This window comes from Melanotaenia boesemani, chromosome 22 (genome assembly GCF_017639745.1).
Source record: "Melanotaenia boesemani isolate fMelBoe1 chromosome 22, fMelBoe1.pri, whole genome shotgun sequence".
NCBI classification, from domain to species: domain Eukaryota; kingdom Metazoa; phylum Chordata; class Actinopteri; order Atheriniformes; family Melanotaeniidae; genus Melanotaenia; species Melanotaenia boesemani.
This window is the reverse complement of record NC_055703.1, coordinates 20,021,013-20,041,687: the sequence shown is the minus strand read 5'-3', so window position 1 is coordinate 20,041,687 and position 20,675 is coordinate 20,021,013. Positions and strand designations below refer to the sequence as shown.

The 20,675-nt window shown below is 38.3% G+C and overlaps 1 protein-coding gene across 1 annotated transcript in view; it reads right to left on the bottom strand.

The window, feature by feature from the left end:
• The window catches only part of lama2 (laminin, alpha 2), a 177,301-nt gene that overhangs the window by 89,350 nt on the left and 67,276 nt on the right, over positions 1-20,675 (bottom strand). The window contains exons 14-18 of the mRNA XM_041975323.1: positions 17,501-17,665; positions 5,288-5,392; positions 979-1,190; positions 598-709; positions 155-268 (exon numbers count right to left, since the gene is read on the bottom strand). Coding sequence (XP_041831257.1) covers positions 155-268; positions 598-709; positions 979-1,190; positions 5,288-5,392; positions 17,501-17,665 — 708 coding nt within the window. The remainder of the gene's footprint in view (positions 1-154; positions 269-597; positions 710-978; positions 1,191-5,287; positions 5,393-17,500; positions 17,666-20,675) is intronic.

Genomic DNA, 20,675 nt, shown 5'->3' with positions numbered 1-20,675 from the left:
AATTTAGTTTTATTGTTTACATATTTTAAAGTAAAAAATGGTGAACCATTCTAATTAAACTTTTGCTGTCCCTGAAATGTTACATCTGGTACAGCTTTCCAAAGAGAAAAACTCCTTACTCAAGGAAAGCAGGTGAAGACATCGATCATCTTACCATACAGTGTCCTGTGACCACGTGGCACTGCGTGGCGTGTCCATGGCAACGACAAGGTTCACACGCACCATTATACAGATCCCTGTTAACCCGTCGAAAACCCGGAATACAGGCCTAAAGCATGTTTCCATGCAGTTAGAAATAAAAACAGATATTAAGCTTATGTGCTCTGAGTTTGTAGATCTGTTTACATGGCTGACGCATTGCTGTCTGACATTAAAAACATCATATTAGCTGCATTCTGACATTAACCTCTGATTTGATTTGATTGTTCACAATTTTCTGTAACAAACACATTCAACAACAAGCTAATTATGATAAAGCCAGGTTCTATATGTCCTACAGAAAAAATACAGAATACTTACTTGCAGACAGTGATTTATTAAGTTAAAAGAAAACTACACTTTGACTAAATTTTAGGTGTTTATCTTTTTTGTGTTTACCTCACATGAAGTCCCAGCATACCCAGGAGGACAAGAGCACATTTCTACAGCTGATGCTCTTCCCTCTCCTCTGGCAGTAGGATTTGCTGCCTGCATTGAGAATGAGTGAAGTCTGCATACACAGAGAAATATTAAATATAAACCTTTGGCACATTTGTGGTCTGTTCATCATTACAGTTAAATATACACATTTATATGCACAATCAGGTGTTGCCTTTACTTCTTAGAGCCAAAACTAACTTAAAACATTTTGTGATATTCACACATATTTTAATGGTTAAGAAATCTAAAATTAAATAGTTAACATCAACAGGCCTTTCTGACCGCACTAATAATGGCTATTTTATCTTTTTATCCAACATATTACATTATGCCTCCAACCTGTAAACAGCACTGCTTTCTGTGCTGTAAGAGGCCCGCACCATCACGCTCATCACATTAGCCAACACAGACAAGAAATCTCTCCGACTGATCGGTTGCCCCGTCTCTGAAAGCAGGAAGTTCTCTGGAAGGAGGCGAATGTGACTGGTGCTGGGTGAGGATGGGTACACTGGCTGGCCAAATCTTTTGTCAATAATCTTCATCCCGCCTCCCTGGTGGAGAAAGACAGAAAACGGTGGAAAACTGTATTTTTCCTTTTTACTAACAGCAAAAATCTAAAAAATTTGCTCTCTGCGTCTGCATATTTTATGAAAGGATAAAACTGTTTTATCAAAACACTGTCAGAATGAATTATGTGGCATTAGGTAATAAGCTGTAGTTTCTATTGACATTCTGAAAAGACTAAATGCAAAGTGAACTGAGCCCAAGTCTCGTATCTGACTCTCTCTTGTTGAGAACAGATCAATGACATGTAACTACTAACACAAAGTGACAACAACCGATGGGGAGGTGGGGGCTATTATGCCAATAAACCATTAAATTAAAATTAATTGATAGAGAGGATGGAAAGGGACTCAATGACAGAGAGAGCATTAGCAGCACAGAGAGATGCAGAGATAAATAGAAATCAAAGAGTGACAGTGTAGTACAGAGGAAGACTGACAAGGGCAGAGTCCCTCCAAAGAAACCTGTGTTCTTTAGATTTATTAAAAGAAACTTCAACTGGCTAACTTTTATTGCTCTTTACAAAAAAGTAAACAAATTCCTCTCCACTTTGTACTTCATTCATAACGTGCCTGTAATTAAAAATGATTTCACTTTGTAACAAATACATTGTTTTGAAAGGTAAAGTAATTTAATCATTTTAAAATAAAAAAGGAAAAACATGTCATATGCAGTACTTTTCCAATGTTTTTCACTTGAACAACTTTTTTGTCTACAATGCTGAATATATGTGCTGCGAACTTCCTCCTAATAGTACATCAGTAAATTGGGACTGGCAAACATTAGCCAGCCAGTTTTAATGGTTTCCTTTGCATGCTAAGATGGGAAGAGGAAGGTGCTGGTTATTTCATTGGCTGCAGTCTACAATTTCACCACTAGGTGTCACTACAACTTCATTTTGTGGATTCCTTTTTTTTGTCCTTGTAACATCCACTACTGCCTGCTAGCCCCTTTTCCAACGTCTTCACATCAGTTTTTGGCTGCAGTAGGCTTGGTCATCATTTTTCTCAGCTTTGGCTGCACTTCGTGTCTTGTAATTTAATGTTTTCTCCCTTTAAAAGGTCTAGATTGCGTGTATTTAACTTCTACTCACTGAAATTTCACCTACATAAGCCTTATTCACCTGTCAAAGAGCACAACTGGCATGGCACATCTAAAATCTGGCATCTTTGAGCAAGCTTTAACAGTTCTGTGTTTGTAGACTGTCCTGACATAGCTGTTTAAAAACATTAAAAACATTATTGCCTGCAATTGCATGAAATCATTAGCTGCCACATGAATTAAACTGCTAAATTAAAACTTGTCAAGTTGTGCAATGTGTAACACTGCTCTACATCTTTATGGGCTAATGATGATGATGATTCTGATGTTAATACTGGTGATGATGGCAGTGACACTAATGATTATTAAACTGTCAGATCTGTTCAATCTATTATGATTTTATCTGGAACAACTGTGTAACATTTAGCTCATATTCTTCCTTAAATGCTTGTTTTACCTGAAAGAAAGCTGTAGATCTAAATCCATGCTTGTATTGTGTATGTCCCATAGCCTGTCATAACTGTAAGATTCCTTTTTTTCCCCACCAGACAGTATTCTCAAGTCTTGCATGATTAGTAATAACCAAATCTTAAAATTGTGCTTTGTAGATGAAGTCTTAGTATATGAAAACAATTTAATTAAACCTGTTCTTATACTCTGTAGTCTTATTGGAAATAATACTAGAACTGGCCAAAATGGGTTAACTCCAAACTCAACATGCACATTTCCAATGCAGAATCCTTTTTTTTTTTATCTATTTATTTTTTGCCAAAGTCTTGGTATTTACAATTTCTTAAATTGTTTATAATAGATAGCGATTGATAGAGTGGACATAAGTTCAAAGACACAAAAAACAAAAGAAAGTTGCATCCATTTTAATACTTAAAACCAAGACACATCACAAAACCATGAAACAACATCACAACGTGATGCAGAACGTAAACAGCAGGGCGAAAAGAGAAAAACACCACGAGACAGAGGCTGAAAGAGAGATAGTGAGGAGGGAGAAAGCTGGTTGACAGTGTGTAGGTGGTTCATTATTGTCGTCATTTGGAGAGGCTTTTTGTTGACAACAAGACCGACACTTGTCCTCCTCTCCTCCTCCTTCCAGTCTGTCGATCTCGCTGACATGTCTTTAAATAACACAAACTCACTGGCCTGTGACTGTCCGTCTTCCAGTTTTTCTCTCCTCTTATAATTCTGTTTGTCTTATTTCTTATTCTAATTCTGTTCTCATTCGTTTTTCTTCTTCACGTACTGTCTTTGCATATTTGTTTTTTTTTTTCCATTCTTTTTTGCTGCCTTCTTTATAAGTGTACATTTTCATTAACATTTCTAAATATATTTTTTGCTGTCATGTCAGCCACTAAAATTAAGTTTAAATAGAACAAAATATTTTAATGATTCCTTAATTATTTTCTTACTTCTCTTTTGAGTTTAATATTTTTACGTTTTTGCAGCTTATTATATAGTTTCTGAAATCCCTTCAACTGTTCCAATTAAAATTTCCATTTCTTAAAGTCATCAGTGGTAGTGAGCTCAGTGTAGAAGAGGATCATTTATTTATCTCAGACACTGTAAGCATACACACACACACACACATACACACAGCATCTTCCTTATGTGCCTACCTATGTTTGTTTTGTGTGTATCGCATGCTAACACACACACTGTTTTTGTGATATAGGAAACTTTAACAGTTAACTAATAGTGCTGCTGCTTTGCTTATAGCTGCCATGCATCATATTGCAACCTGCTCATTATAAAGACACAGAGAATGTGGGAGAGACTCCATCTGCATTTTTTATTGCTAAGTTCAGCACTTCTCTGCAAGCTGTAGCTGATTCTATGTGTATGTGTGCATCAGTCTGTTTTTAATAGATTTTATACACTACTTCATTTAGTGTTCTTTGCCACTGTAGATGCCAATGGCTTGTTGGTAAAGAAAAATGATGCAGAGGCAAAAATACATAAATGAACACAACAGTTTCTCAGGTTATGAGAACGTTTTCCCCCTCATCCAAGCAGGTTTTGTCAGGCCTCAGAAACATTCCTTGTCAATGCCTCTAAAGAAAGTAGCTGCTAAGTGAACTAGAGCTCATTTCTGGGCTCTGTTTTACTCACGAGGTTTAATTGATTGGTTCAGTTTCTTTTAAGGGAGAGTATATCCATAGTCAGCGTATACCTGGCAGCTAATGGTGGGAACATTTCCTCTTTAGAGAAGCAAGTCTGCAGTGAAATTAGGAAATATACAGAGAAAAATCTTTCTCTTTTAATATTAGCATGACTTTATGGTGACCTCAAAAAGTTCTTTTCAACCAGAAACTAAATTAGTTACATTCATCTCTGAAATTAAAAATAGTTGTACTTTATGTGAGTTCAATCAAAACTTTTTAAACAGCAATTAATACAACAAAGTTTAAAAGACTGAAAATACTGCATGATGACATAAATACACTAAATACAGTCTAAATTTCAGTTGAATTGGTGTAATTTATTCTTAAGTTTTGTAATCAGTTTCTTTCTTTATTTTATTTTTTGAGCATGCCTACAAATTAACACACCTTGAAGTAGGAGTCTAACTACAGAGATTATCTAACGACAGAGATTATCTATGAAGATGATCTTTTGTGTTTACTGATGGGCCAAAATTACATCACATTACACCATTTTTTTTTTTAGTTTTGGGGCAAGTACTTTGACATAAGGCATCACAGGTAAATTCCACTAGAAAAGTACCTTGGAGTACCTGTCAAGTCTGTTGGAGTCCCTGAAGGTTAGCCAGCCAAAAGCTGTGTTTTAAAAGTCAATATGACTATGGCTTTAAAAAAAAGAAGAAATTTTAAACTATTTTTTTTTAAAAATGGTACCTTGAAGTTTTTCTTTTCATTTAAGTCTTGCAGATAACCAAATTAGTATCCAAACTTCTGAAAAACTTACAAGACATCAAGGAAACTGAATGGATCACGTGCATATATAGATAAATGATTCTTTATTAATTGTCAGTAATAATTGTCAAAAGGTTAAGTGTTTGAAGACATACCTCTATGATGAGATCAGGCTCTGAGGTGACTCTGATGGCCATTTGCTCTTGCTGGTCTGTCGTATATGAGACAGTGAAGACCACACTTCCTCCATACGCTGTCAGCTAAAGAGAGACAAATTAAAATGCTTGAAAAAAAAAAAACTTTGACCTTTAAGAAACTTTCTATAATACCTACTAAGACATGCGAGGAAGGCACGTTAGAGTACACTGTAATGGAAAAGTTGGCTTTGGTTTAGTTTGTAAGATTTAGGACATTGTCAGCCTTCCACTGGTGCACAAATAGAGATGGCATTAATTACACTTCTCAGGAGATCAGGCTCTGTGTATTCCAGATAGATTTTAAATAAAGAGGGGTGGCATTTACATTTACAACAACAGAGAGCAAAGGAAAAAAGGCAAAAAAATAACAAAAGGGGAAGTGACTTAAGGTGAGGAAAACTGCATATTTCAGTTCTACTCCAATGACCCTTTGGTTGGACCCATCAGTCAAAAATATTATCTGTCACACAAAATTTAAAACTTGCTAAATGTATTGTAAGTTTTTGTGTTACTGTGAAGATGCCCCTTCCACTTCACTAAAACTACTAAAAACCACTGATTGTGTTTTCCTAAAACATTACTTTCAAAATGTTAAAATGTGAGAAAAATAGGCATACACCCCAGTCTTTGTTGTCTTGTGGTGTTTCTTTGCAGCGTTTCTGTCGAGTCCACAGAATGAGCTTGAGCTGGAGAAACGCTGCATCGGCATGATCCTGAAATTTATTATTCTGCTCCAACCTGAACAGTAATGGGTGGGGGAGTGAGATAATAATGCCACCATAAAAACAGAGTGAAGGGGACACTGAGGAAGAGAGAGAGAGAGAGAGAGAGAGAGAAAGAGAGAGAGAGAGAGAGAGAGAGAGAGTTGAAGAAACAGTCCGTAAGAGAGTAAGTGAAGAAGTAAAAGGTAGGCATAATACCTCTATAAACCTCTTCCATTCTACATCATTACTCGTGGTTTTTAAACCAGGAGGAGGGGATCACCCATTACGCAGCTGACTGAAAACACACATCTAGTGGAGCAGGCTTGCAGGCGTACTTGGGTGGATATTTTATTTGATAACACTTATTCTCCATCTACCTCTATTTGCAGCTTTGAACTCCAGAGGACAGTAAAAATCATAGTTTAACCCACACTATGCAGCCCACACATATGAAACACTTGTGCTGCTTGACCTCCTTTTCCATTAGCCAATCTGAACTCTGGACACTCAATGTAAACTTTACTTTATTTCACTGCAACAAAACAGCAACATGGTTAGCTACATACCCATCCCTGGTGTCGTTATAAGATCAAGGGACTTGATTTAAATTTTGGTACTCTTACATTCTGGTGTTTTTTAAAAAAAATACTTATGGGAGTGAAATAGTTTCCTTGCTCTCAGCAGAAACAGTTGAGACACAGACCCTCAGCCTCTCTGTCAAAAGCTTCGGACTTTAAACCAGACCTCTGAATGCCCATTCTAATTCCAAACTGTTAATATACACCAAAACTGACTAAACACAGATATCAGCAAACAAGATATCAAACAATCTGTAAGCCTGCACAACAATTTGAATGTGCAATCATACAATATGGAATAAAGCTGTTTGATTTATATATTTTACACTTAATTCAGTTTTATTTCTTCCTTGGCTACAAAAGTCTGATATAATACCAATGAAGCCATAAATTCTATATATATTAGTATTAAGTTTATTTATTTTTCAATTGATTTATTAATTTATTTTTTATGCATTTCAAAATGTAACCATTTATTTCCACTGTCCTTGAGAAGGGCTGGACCCTCTTCCATTCTGGTGAGAGGCGTCGAGCAGGTGTGGGCATACTCATTGCCCCACGACTTGACGCCTGTATGTTGGGGTTTATCCCAGTGGACGACAGGGTAGCCTCCCTCCGCCTTCAGGTGGAAGGACAGGTCCTGACTGTTGTTTGTGCTTATGCACCGAACAGCAGTTCAGAGTACCCACCTTTTTTGGATTTCTTGGAAGGGGTGTTGGAGAACACTCCTTCTTGGGACTCCCTTGCTCTGCCTCGACTTCAATGCTCATGTGAGCAATGACAGTGAGACCTAGAGGGGCGTGATTGGGAAGAAAGGCCCCCCTGATCTGAATCCAAGTGGTGTTTTGTTATTGGACTTCTGTGCTCATCATGGATTGTCCATAACAACATGTTCAGGCATAGAAGTGTCCATATGTGCACTTGGCACCAGGACACTCTAGGCCGCAGATAATCAACTTTGTAGTCGTATTATCGCACTTGCGGCCATATGTCTTGGACACTCGAGTGAAGAGAGGGGCAGAGCTATCAACTGATCACCACTTGGTGAGGCAGGGGAAACTGAGTCCGAGTGGGCTGTGTTCCGTGCCTCCATTGTTGAGGTGGCCAACCAGAGGTCTGGCCCTAAGGTCGTCGGTGCCTGTTGTGGCGGTAATCCCCAAACTCGCTAGTGGACACCAGCAGTAAGGGATGCCATCAAGCTGAAGGAGGAGTTTAATAACGGAGTTTAGGAGGGGGAAGCAGTGCTCCATCAACACTGTACAGTGGGGATGGGGGGCTGCTGACCTTGACTCGGGACGTTGTGGGTCGGTGGAGAGAATACTTCCTCAATCCCATCAACACGTCTTCCGTCGAGGAAGCAAAGTTGGGGGACCCTGGCATGGGCTCTCCTAACTCAGGGCCCGAGGTCGCTAAGGTGGTTAAAAAGCACCTTGGTGGCTGGGTCCCAGAGGTGGATGAGATCCGCCCAGAGTTCCTTAAGGCTCTGGATGCGGAGGCCTTTCTTGGCTGACACGCCTCTGCAGCATCATGTGGACATCGGGGACAATTCCCCTGGACTGGCAGACTGGGGTGGTGATGGTCCCCCTCTTCAAAAAGTGGACTGGAGTGTATACTCCAACTACAGGGGAATCACACTCCTCAGCCTCCCTGGTAAGGTCTATTCAGGGGTCCTGGAGGGGAGGGTCCGTTGGGTAGTCGAACCTCGGATTTTTGTCCCGGTCATGGAACAGTGGACCAACTCTACACCCTCTTCAGGGTCTTGGAGGGGGTATGGAAGTTTGCTCAACCAGTCTACATGTGCTTTGTAGACTTAGAGAAGGCATTTGACTGTGTGCCCCGGGGGCTCCTGTTGAGGGTGCTCCAGGAGTATGGAGTGCCGGATCCCCTTGTATAAATTGTCTGATCCCTGTACGACCGGTGCCAGAGTTTGGTCCGCTTTGCCGGCAGTAAACCAGAATTGTTTCCAGGCAGGGTTGGACTCTGCCAAGGCTGCCCTTTGGCTGCCTGTCAACTATTCTGTTCATAACTTTTATGGACAGAAAAGTCGAGGCGTTGAGGGGGATCTGGTTGGTGGCCTCAGGATTGGGTCTCTGCTCTTTGCGGATGATGCAGTTTTGTTGGCTTCATCGAGCCGCGATCTCCAGCTCTCGCTGAAGCAATTCACAGCAGAGTGTAAAGCGGCTGGGATGAGAATCAGCGCCTCCAAATCTGAACCCATTATCCTCAGTCAGAAAAGGGTGCAGTGCTTTCTCCGGGTCAGGAATGGGGTCCTGCCCAAAGTGGAGGAGTTAAAGTTTCTTAGGGTCTTGTTCACGAGTGAGGGTAAGATGGAGCGGGAGATCAACAGGCGGATCGGTGTGGCATCTGTAGTGATGTGGACTCTGCATCGGTCTGTCATGGTGAAAAAGGAGCTGAGCCAAAAGACAAAGCTCTTGATTTACCGCAGGGTCACTAGGCTCTCCCTTAGCGATAGGGTGAGAAGCTCGGTGATCTGGGAGGGGCTCAGAGTAGAGTCGCTGCTCCTCCGCATCGAGAGGAGCCAGATGAGGTGGCTCGGGCATCTGGTCAGGATGCCTCCTAGATGCCTCCCTGGGGAGGTGTTCCATGCATGTCCCACCAGGAGGGAGTCCTGGGGAAGAGCTAAACATAATGGAATGACTACATCTCTCGGTTGGCTTGGGAATGCATCAGGATCCGGATCAGGATTCATCAGCTGGTGAATGTGGCCGGGGAGAGGGAAGGCAGCTGCCCCCGCAACCCGACCCTGGATAAACAGCAGAAAATGGATGGATGTAATTTATTCATACATTTATTTATTCATGTAATTTTTAATTTCCATGTATTCAATTATACATTTTTTATGCATTTCCTTGGTGTTTTACCATACACTGGACATCTCTATCTTACTTCTAAAGCAGGACTGGCCAAGTGAGAACTAGACTGGCTCTTGGAATAAAATATAAAAATAAATTAACTTTTCTGGTTCCTAATTCTTATTAATGCCTTTGTAGTGTACTCCTTGTATGCTGTAAACAATAAGCCTTTTTTTTCTGCTATGAATAATCATTTTTATCAAAGCCCAGGAAAAAATTTGTTTAAACCTAAATTGATCAGTTTATTGTCTCTCCTACTAATGAAATGCTACAACATGTAAACACAGCAAATGATTTTCTTTTTTTCAAGGTTAAAGTGTTGGCAAACAGTTTTTCCACATGATATAACATTTGCAATAAAACATGTGCCTGATCAATATTTATGAACATAAAGTCAAGTCTGAAGACAGTATTCAGCAGGAATTAAGAGCTTTCCTTTTTTTTTCTTGAAATGAAACTTTATGCCTGTTATAACTGTAAATAGACTAACACTTACATAGATAAAACTCAATCAATTTATAACTATTCCACAAAATGTTGAAAACAAATTGTCCCTTTTCTGTGTATATTTGCTGTTGATGTGTTCAGCAAGCATTCAGCAGGAAATGAGCTGAAATTAGCTTTTCCCGGTTTATTCTGTCTTCTTAGGGCTTCTGACTTTTGTAATTTACTTTCTTTGAAATTGCTGACATTTCTCAGAAAACTCATTTCTGACGCGATTCACCTGGACAATAATCAAAGCTATTGTCATGGCAACCTGAGGACCCAACTCTACCCGGGGGGGGATACAGGTTGGAATAAAGAAATATAATACAGGAAAAAGGAGAGCAAAAAAGAGCACAGCAGGAGAGCGAAATTAGGTGAAGGTAGAGAGGAATTATGGGTAGTGAAAACGAAGGAACAATAAACACTCAGCTGCTTTAGACATCAGTCGGATCCCTGTGTGAGCTTGATAAGCCTGTTATTAACTCTATTAATGGCTAAAAGAATACGACGTAATCCTCACTGTTAAAGCCCTAATCAACAACCTGACTCAATCTTCATTAGAGTGAAACCCTTTGTCACTGTCATAAACATTGGTCTGTACAACTTACACAGCTTACTTTAATATTTTATGTTGGAGGAGGGATAAAGCAATCTAATCTCATATCGTAACAGGAATGGTTGTTACTCTAAGAAACACATTACTGAGAATATGTGGGCAATGCATCCTCTGCAGCAATGACACACAAAAGTTCAGAGTTAAACTTATTTACCTTAAATAAGAGAAGAAAACTGGAAATACTGACAACGGATTTAACAAGGAGATGCATGAAATAAACAAGTGTATGGTTTTGATATTTCATTATGCTAAAGTGTGGGTTCGACATGGAGTGAGAAGAGGAGTGAAACATGAGTCACTATCGACCTCAATCCACCTCCAGGGTTCCCAGCAGAGCCCTGATGTAATATGGCTTTTCTACAACTTTAAATAACCAAGTCAGTGCATTTTAATGACCTGTAAGTGTTCGTCCATCCCCACTTTAGTACTGTTGTTATTCTAAAAGGTCAGATTCCTGCTTCAGTTAGATTTTCTGGAGAGAACAAAAAGCTGGACACACACTTTTGTAGAAAGTTTTGTTAAATGACAATTACAGATTTGTAAACTGGCATGTTTATTTCTCTGTTTTTTAAAGGTCATAATAGATCAAATCAGCTGTTTTTTATTGTTTATAGATTAAACTTTCATTAAACATTGTGTCTTAAATCAGCCAGTGGGAGGTAAGTAAGAACAGATGTTAACAAGAGACTAAACTATGCATAGGATAAATGACTAAAGGACATGCCATATGGCAAGGGAGGGGGATAAATGGTACTATTTTAACAGATTTATGTGGTTTTGGTGATGGCCCAGTCCACATTCCATTCTGTTGTTTTGCTGCATTCAAAGGCCGTTGAAAAGTCATAATATTCCATCTCTAGCAAGAAAAAATGAATGAAAATGTTGCAAGAAGTTGAGTTTCTTTGTAATTCAGCCAAGTTTTCTGAAATGGCGTTTCACACAGACATTAGGCTGCATTACTCAGCACTAAAGGGGAAGCTGATTTAAAAATGTGCTTTTACAAACAGTAACAGCCAGGTTTTCCTTTAAGCATCGAACTTGCAGTAAAATAAAGAATAATGAAAACCCTGAGAAGCTTCAATCAGTTTTTAATTCTCTCTTCTTTCAGGTGTTTCTGTTGATCACCTCTACATAGCCAGAGGCCTTCTTTCAGCCCAGACTGATTCATTTAGGTTGTCTTATAGATGAAAAACTTAATATTCAATGAACACATTGAAAAACTGGCAGCTGAACTTAAACTGAAACTGTGGTTCTATTTCACAAACAAATGTTGTTTCTCTCTCACTGTGAGGAACCGACTGGTGTCCACAACCTTTCTACTACTCCTTGATTATGGTTATGTATTGTACATAAGGGCTTCAAAAATGCCTTCATTAAACTCTGTATACCACTGTGCATTTAGATTTATAACTGACTAACTTTCAAAGTTAGTTGGTCATTTATGAAATGTACAAAGGGAAGTGGCTTATCTTGCTCTATAAAACTATTATCGGTCTAACCCTTTCATATTTGGGAATATATTTAAAAAAGGGATGAAAGTCGATATCCCCTGTGCTCCTATGACTTTTACAAACTGTCCCTCATGTGTGAACTGAGCTCAAGAAAAGAGCTTTTAGTTTTGCTGCTCCATCAGGGTGGAACAAGCTACAAAATGACCTAGAGCTGTCTGATCTTGCTGCCTTTGATACTTTTAACTGCCTTTTATATGAACAACAGTGTGAGAGCATTGGGAGGTGCGCATGCTTTTAATTTTTAATTTGTTATTCTTATCTCCTGATCATATATGTTGGTGTATCAATTTTTAATTTTCATAGTTTTACTTTATGCTCTTTTATACTGACGTGTGCCGCAGGCCTCTTGGCCATGTCGCCCTTGTGAAAGAAATTATTATCTAAATTAATTCTTATCTGGTTAAATAAAAGGTTATATAAATTATATATATATATATATATATATATATATATAGTAAATTTTCACCTTCCAATGCATCTCATTCTCCACCATTCAAATAAAGGCTATAAAAGGTAGAAACATAGGAACCTTTTTTCTTTCCCCACAGTCATGTGACACAAAAGCAATTACAAACACCTAACTCGGTATGCTAATGTAAAATTATATTATTAAACCTTGGACAAATGACATGCTTCATAATGAGCACTTATTCATGAGCTTGTTCTGCCAAACACAAAGTTGGTTGCAATAGAGAAAGTAATAATGATGAGCTAGTCGAAGGTAAACAACTGACAGCAACTCAGAAAAAATGGAAAAGCAGCAGAGGAGATGATGTGTTTGACTATTGGATCAATGGAGTCTGTAAACAAGGTGCTTTAAAAATAAGAACATGGCTATTTTATAGCTGGTTCTATTTCAGATGATTCTATTTTTGGCTTCCCAGATCCATTTCATTTGAAAAAAGAACATTGTGGTTTAACATGACATGCAAAATGCATCACAGTTGTTTCAACATTTAGTTACAGTTGTGGAGATCTGAGCATCAGTCTACAGTGGAAAGCAATTACGGCAATGTACTCGTGAAATATAAATCAACCTAAACTACTCATTTCCTTACACTGAAAATAATCACTTTTTGATTTTACTTCAGAATATTACTATGATGACTTTAGAGGCCATGAAGTTATAGGATGTACAGCTATTTTCTTCCAACTTTTGGAATACAAGATCACAAAATTGGCATCTTTTGTCTGCCCAACCTCCTGAAGACAGCATCAAAGTAAGAGAGGAAGAAAAAGCAAATATATATATATATATATATATATATATATATATATATATATATATATATGAAAACCAGATTATACAAACAAAAAAGATCCAGAAAAACCAAGTTCTTTAAAACAACACACATAGACACAATAATCCACAGAAAAGAGAAATAAAAATATGAACCCACTCACACAATCCTTAACACATTTACTTCAGACATTGAGCACCCTCAAACTTATTTCAATAATCTTCTTGATGGTGAGTTTCTTCATTTGTGTGACTACTCATAGTTTCTTAGGACTGTGAGAATATTTAGGCAGCTATGAAACAGCTCCTGCTAACATGTAGTAAGTCAGAAAAACATAAGTCTAGAAGGCTGTAATGATGGAAAACCTTTGCCTACTTTGACATGTAGCCATTTAAACGTTTTTTCACCAGTGAAACTGCACAGGAACAGTCTGAGGAACACAGCAAACAGGCAAAACTGCTGAACCAGCTTCAAAATGCCCCAGATCTGAAATCTGCTTGAGCATAATTAACTAGTAACATCCATGTGCCAGACACCACAGGACATCCACACAGGTGTCGTGTCTATATGGGTCAAACAGAAAGACTGAGAAAGGTGGTTTTAATGTATTGGCTGATTTGTGGGGGTTGATAAATGAAACAGAAAAAAAGGTTAAGCTTGATATTTCTGTGCATAATGTTAAATAATGTTAACTGCATAAAGTTGTTCCTGCTGTTAAGTGTTGCATAGTGTGAAAAGAGAAGAAGGAAGCTCAATCGATGTACTTTAAAGTGGCTGTGACCAGAACTTTAACATGATAATTATTACGACTGGTGGCAGACAAAAGACAGTTAAACGAACTGCAACTCAGTATGCACATCTCATTCAGGAATATGACTACGAACAGCTCACTCATTTGCTTCCACTCTCTTAGAGCCAAATAATTATTGTTCAGCACTGCTACGGCTCACTTAATTTTGAAAATCAGCTGAGGTAGCTTGTTGCACATCAGACCTTGAAATAGCATGATGGCATCCTTTTAATCAATATATTAAATGCAGATGTGTCTTGGTGGCTAAAATCACATTAAAACATAATGTTATTAATGAGCCAGCATTAAGTACAAACAGAATATGCAAACATAAAAGCCTCAATCAGCCTATAAGGCCTTGATAAAGTAAAGTTTGCTCAGAAAATATAATAATTTGATTATGTCACTTTGCAGTGGATGTATCATGGCAGAAAACTGGACATAAACACAAAGTGTGTATGTTAAAGAGCAGCTGTGGTAAGAAAAAAATATAAAGAGGAAGGGTGATCTTAAATATTTGACAAAGTTAAAGTGAAGACGTGCACACTGTGCACAGAGTGCTTTTACACATAACTGATTTGGTCTGAACTTTAAGATTTCTAAGTTTACTTCAGATTAAATTACTTAAGTTAAACCTCTCCATCTCTTTAAAGTCCAGACACACCTTTTCTTTAAACTGATCAATGTCAAGTTTAAAGTGATGCATATGTGATGCCAACAGGACGTAGGCATGAGTAAAACTGTTCGCAACATTTGTTATCAAGTCCGGTTCAGACTACAATGCAAATTTCTAGATATAAAAAAGTTCTATCATTAATAACTTTGATTTACTTTGTGTTTAATGTAAATAATAGGGAATCAGAACTGCAAACATTGTTGAGGTTATGACAACGGTTACGTTAAATCTATTCAGCATCTTACATATGACAAAAAAGTTTAAAAGCAATGTGGGATGTAGAATCTTGTTGGGGGATCAAACTAGAAACTTTCTGACTGAAAGATGACTAAATTTCCTCCTGAGCTACAGCCGTATCAAAGTCAGCAGCTGTTTTAAGACCAGCTTATTTCAGTATTAAAAGCAATCATAAAAACCCTTTCTGCCTAATTTTTCCACCTGTAAGCTTCTTTCTTTGTCATTCATCATTATCATTCGGTCTTATTTTGACTTTAGCGTGACATAACGCAAGCTGGATGAGAAATGGAAATAGAAAGCTGTGGAAGACAGTGGAAAAGTTAAAGTAGAAGAAAATGTATCATAAGCTATGAGTTTTAGCACATTAGGTTTCTTTCATCACATGTCAGCAAAGGATGTTGCGCCTTTCTCCAAGTTCATCCATCATCCCTTTATATCCCACTTTGACTTCTATTATTCTGTTTTTTTTTCCCTCTATCTTTGTCACTCATTTCTCCAAATGATGAGCATTTCTTGTCTGTAAAGCTTTTATCTGTCTTGACCGTGACTGTTTGTAAATCAGGGTGTAAGACTCTGACAGCTTTCAAAGGCTAAAATTAGGTTGCTGAAATTTCTGTACTGCTAAAAACATGTTTAGTTTCAGCATAAAAATACAAAGAAAGAAAACACTCAGGCTTTTTATCTTGGTTCAGAAGTTTCTGAAACAACAATGGCACTTTCAGACTACAAGAATTTAAAGTCTGCAGTAAAACAAAAGGATCTATGAAAATCCACATTTCCATAAAAGTAAGCAAATTAAAGTTGCTTGAATCAGTTTTAAGCTTTGGAAACTACTACTAAATACACTTTGGGTCGAGAATCTAGAAGTGTCACAAAAATGCCTTAAAACATGCAGATAACGTCATTAAAATGATGCCACATTCATTTATGTAACGTCATGGTTATTTTTGGCATTTCACTGTGAGCCCCATTATCATCACCACTGCCAAATAAAGCAGAAACTCTGGATGAAAATTATTTTATCAAAGCCGTTTTTAATGATGGTAACAGCCATTCATGTGCGCGAGCAGTCCCTGGGCTGTCATGGGTAATAAAAACACCCAATGAGCATCAATGAAACGCAATTCTGGACCAATGAGCATCCTTGGAGCAGGGAACGGGCCAATGAGCATCCGTAGCATTAATGATAGGAGGTCATGCAAGCTGTGCTGAACATTATCACACACACATTTATGCTCTTATACATCCACTGTTGGCTTGTTATTACAAGCACAGTCTGTCACTTCCAATGATACACACTAAAATGACAGACCCTTGTGTGTGCGTGAACATCAAGTCAAAGAGCATCTATCTCTGTAACTCGATCAGAGACTGAAGCAAAGAATTGCTTTTTCATACAGTACTCACACACTGCTTTCAGCAATCACACACACACATACATGAATGCATGCACGCACACACACACACACAGTGGTAATTTGTTTGTTTCCCATGTTTGGAGGCATGCGGTTCTGCTCCGCTGTCCCTAATGCCTCCAAAACACATCATTATCTGACTTATATAGACCTAGGAGTCTGCATGAGTGTTACTGTGTGTGGGTATGTGTTTGGTGTGTATGTGTTTGAATGCTAAGAGAAAAACAGTTGATTATCGAGTGCAACAGGCGAAACACTGTTTACCCCAAGAGACACAAAGCAAGTGAGAGAGATAGAGAAAGAGGGAGACAAGAAAGCTAGGGGGAAGTGGAGAGAGATGATTTAGGAACAGGGAGGTGAAAGATGGCAATCCTGGAGAGACAGAACGAGAGTTAGAGGAGCAGCCGATGAAAAGATGCAGGGATGGAGGGATGGTTAGAGGGAGGGAGGGGTGGAGGTTCAGACAAAGAAGTGAGATGACAAGCCAGGCCTGCAGGGTGCAAAGTAATGAAATTCAGTGGTAGATTCCTCTAAGTCACGACATGCAGACAAACATCATAGTCAGTCTGTTGTTGTTGTAGTAGGGCAACAACTCGACTTCAGAAACATGGACTGCAGCTATTTACCAGCTGGAGTGATAAAGTCTAATCATGGCCACAGAAATCTACAGTGCAGATTCAAACAGTCGACGTTAGCAGAAGCTGATACGGAGGAGAAGGGCTGGGAGCGAGGTGAACATCCCAGCGGGATATATTCTCACCAAACGTCCACCCAGGGGAAATATTTTAGATCATACACTGAATGTGTTTATGCATTCAGGCCTGAACTAATGATGCAGCATCTTGTGCGTACATACACATGTGCCATTTACTATTATCATTACACCAAAAGATGAGAAGATGGTGTAATCATAGTAGACATAAATATCTCAAGTCAATTTAGGCCTGAGATAAAACTTTTTCTCTCCTGGGCCTGAAACCAATGGCTTAATGACAAGGTTGAAGAATACACACTACTGTGTATGAGTGTGAAGCTGTAACCCACCTTGTTTCCCAGGTATAATCCAGGTGCGTTCCAGTAGTAGGCAGAGCCAAGATCATTCAAAGCATCTAAGTGTCTGACGCTCAAATAGGGAGGTGTCTGTCTGTGAATGGACCACACTTTCCCTCCTGTGTCTCCAACCAGGTGCCACCCTGTCAGAGTCGTCTCCTAAAAACACAGGAATCATACAGAAGAGGAAGAAATGATTTTCTTTCAGCTCCGTCAACAGCAAAAACGCTTCTGCTTTAAATTGGTTGGTATAGTTTAAGCAATTCTCTGGAGGTCAAAGGACTTTTTAAATTTTTGCTTTCAGCAATCTTTTTACACAATTAGTTGTAAATTTACTGTAGATGTACAATTCCTGCCTGTATTCTTAAAAAAAACACAGTTAATACAATTAATATAGTTCTGACCCAGGTGGTAAACTATTAACACACACAAACACACACACACTGAAACACAAGTGGCTGTGTTGTTCTATTGATCCAATTTCACCTCCTTAGGTTGTGTTTTATTGAACTTAATGTTTCATCACATTTTTGCTTAATGCATCACAAAAATACAAAAAACAGTTATCAGATATTGTAAGGTCACTGTTTCCAAACTTCCTTGCACTCTCCAAAGGCTGGTACACACACAAATGTTTGATCCGTTAGACCTGGTACACATAACGATTTTTGGGGTGTTTTTGTCCCAATTTGCCTCTTCTCGACCTCGGACAGCAAATGCCTGATCATCGTGAGATTTCCCTGTCCAATCATCATTTGGTCTGTGGTGTGTTACGAGCCAGTTGGTCCCAATAATCCGCTCCGAAACGGATCGTAGCCGACAACTGGGAACATTGAACATGTTTAATATTTCAGTGCCAATTTCAGAGGAACACCGACGACTCGTGCATTCTGACTGCGTGGATGGTGACGTGGTTCGGAATGTAGCCAATCAGAGATCGAGCTGGCAAGGGAACAAGGAAGTAAAGTCAGCGTTCACGCCGTCTCCAGTCTGTTATTTTTTTCACTTCTGGCTTTTTCTGTTAACAATAGTCCCAAGACCACCATCATTCCCTCGTCCAATATGTCCTCTTCCATGCTGTGTGTTGTGTTTTCCGATCATTGCTATGTTTCTTCTTCGTTTTTTGTCGGTTGTTGCTATGGTTCTTCTTCTACGTTTTGATGTTTGTCCGGCTCGGAGGACTACTGTAGATTGTAGATGAGTTGCGGGACAGCATCTTTATGTGTGTGTTGTTCTGTACATTTTCGGAGCACACCACACACAGTACGATCAAAACAGATTTTTTTATCTTCACGTGTGAGGTCTCGACTAGATAAAAAATATAAGATTAAAAAAAAAATCATTATGTGTGTACCAGGCCTTAAAGACCCCACACATGAAGATAAAAAAAAGTGACATTTAACAGTTTAGATCATACTGTGTGTGGTGTTCTCCAATAATCTAACACAGAACAACACATAATTCTGTCTTGCAACCAGTCTAGAGTCTAGTCCTCCATGACCAAATGTGATCTAACAAAAATGAAGAAGAAACATAGCAACAACCGGAAAAACAAAGAAGAGCCACCATGGTAACAACCAGAAACACAACACCCAGCATGGCAGAGGACATACATGATAAAGTAATGATGGTGGTCTTGCAATTATTGTTAACAGAAAAATCCAGAACAGAAAAAAATAACAGACTGAAAACAGCATGAACACAGACTATGTCCTTCCTTTCTCTCCCGTCAGCTCGCTCTCTGATTGGCTACGTTCTGTTCCACATCACAATCCACACAGTCACAACTCAGCAGTCATTGGCTTTCCTCACCTCACACAAGTGGTCTTAAATATTGAACATGTTCAATACTTCCAATTGTCGGCCACAACCCATTTCAGAGCAGATTGTCTGGACAAATTCACTCTTAATACACCTCAGACTAAATGATAATTTTATAGAATACTCTTATAAAACTTAAGATAATCTGGCATTTGCCATCCTTGGTCAGGAAGGGGCAAAATCAGGACAAAAACAGCCCGATAATCTTTATGTTTGTACCCAGCTTAAGGCGGACATCAAAGATCCAAAAAGGTATGTGAAGTTTTTACTGCACAGATTTTCAAAATGAATTTTCCTAATGTACAAGTCATAATACATGTACTGGATTATCAAAAGTCTGTGTGAAGATTAAATGCATTCAACAGTGCTGTTCCACAAAAAAAAAGTATGCTGATTGTCATGGGAACAAGGAGTTATTTGTTTAAAGAGATAGCAAGAAAAAATAATTTTTAAAAGTGCACATTTTAAACTCTGAGTGAATGGCTGACTAATGTATCTTTTATTAAAATGGCATGAAAATGACATACTGTGCATATTCTCTCTAAAATGAAAACAACAAGCAGATGTAAAGTCATTAATCAAACAATAACCACTGCAAAGACATTTTTTGTGCAAAAACTGCAGTACAGAATTGGAAGAATGTCAACCAGAGAGCTGTAACAATGTCCATGGCAGATGAAACAGTCCAGTAGCACCAAGTGTGCATCTTTAAGCATCAATTTACTCAGCAAAAATTAGTGCACCGATTGATTCTGGAGAGAATAGTCTTTTTTTTCTTATAATTTTTGCGTGTGTGTAAAGGAGATTATTATGATGTGTGTGTATTTTAATTGCTATGTTTTATATTTTGGTGTTAAATACACTTTGTGGTTTTATTATGTAAAGAACTTTGTGTTGCTTGTTGCTTAGAAAGCTCTTTATAAAGTTTGATTTGATCTCCAAAGGTATGCAAGCTCAAGGAGGCCATGAGTGTTTCTATGAAAGATAAAGTCTGGATAAATGAAGACTTTTGGTGTGCAAGTATACATGTGTCGAGGACTGCGACCTACAACGTACAAACGTACAAAGACTAACGGAATTATATTAATGTGTTGTTACTAGATCTGTCATATGATTAAAATTTTAAAAAAGATTAACCACAGCTTACAAATTAATTAATCATTATTAATCACGACTGGCAACTATGCCTGAAATGTGCCTGAAATTTACTGTAGTGTATCAACAGAAAGAGCAAGCCAGTGCTTACGGATTTTAATGTAATGTTAACTGAACTGATTTTCTTCATTTTTTTTTATATTCACTGATCACTTTAGTTTTAATAATCAGTTCAATATTTAATAAAATTTAG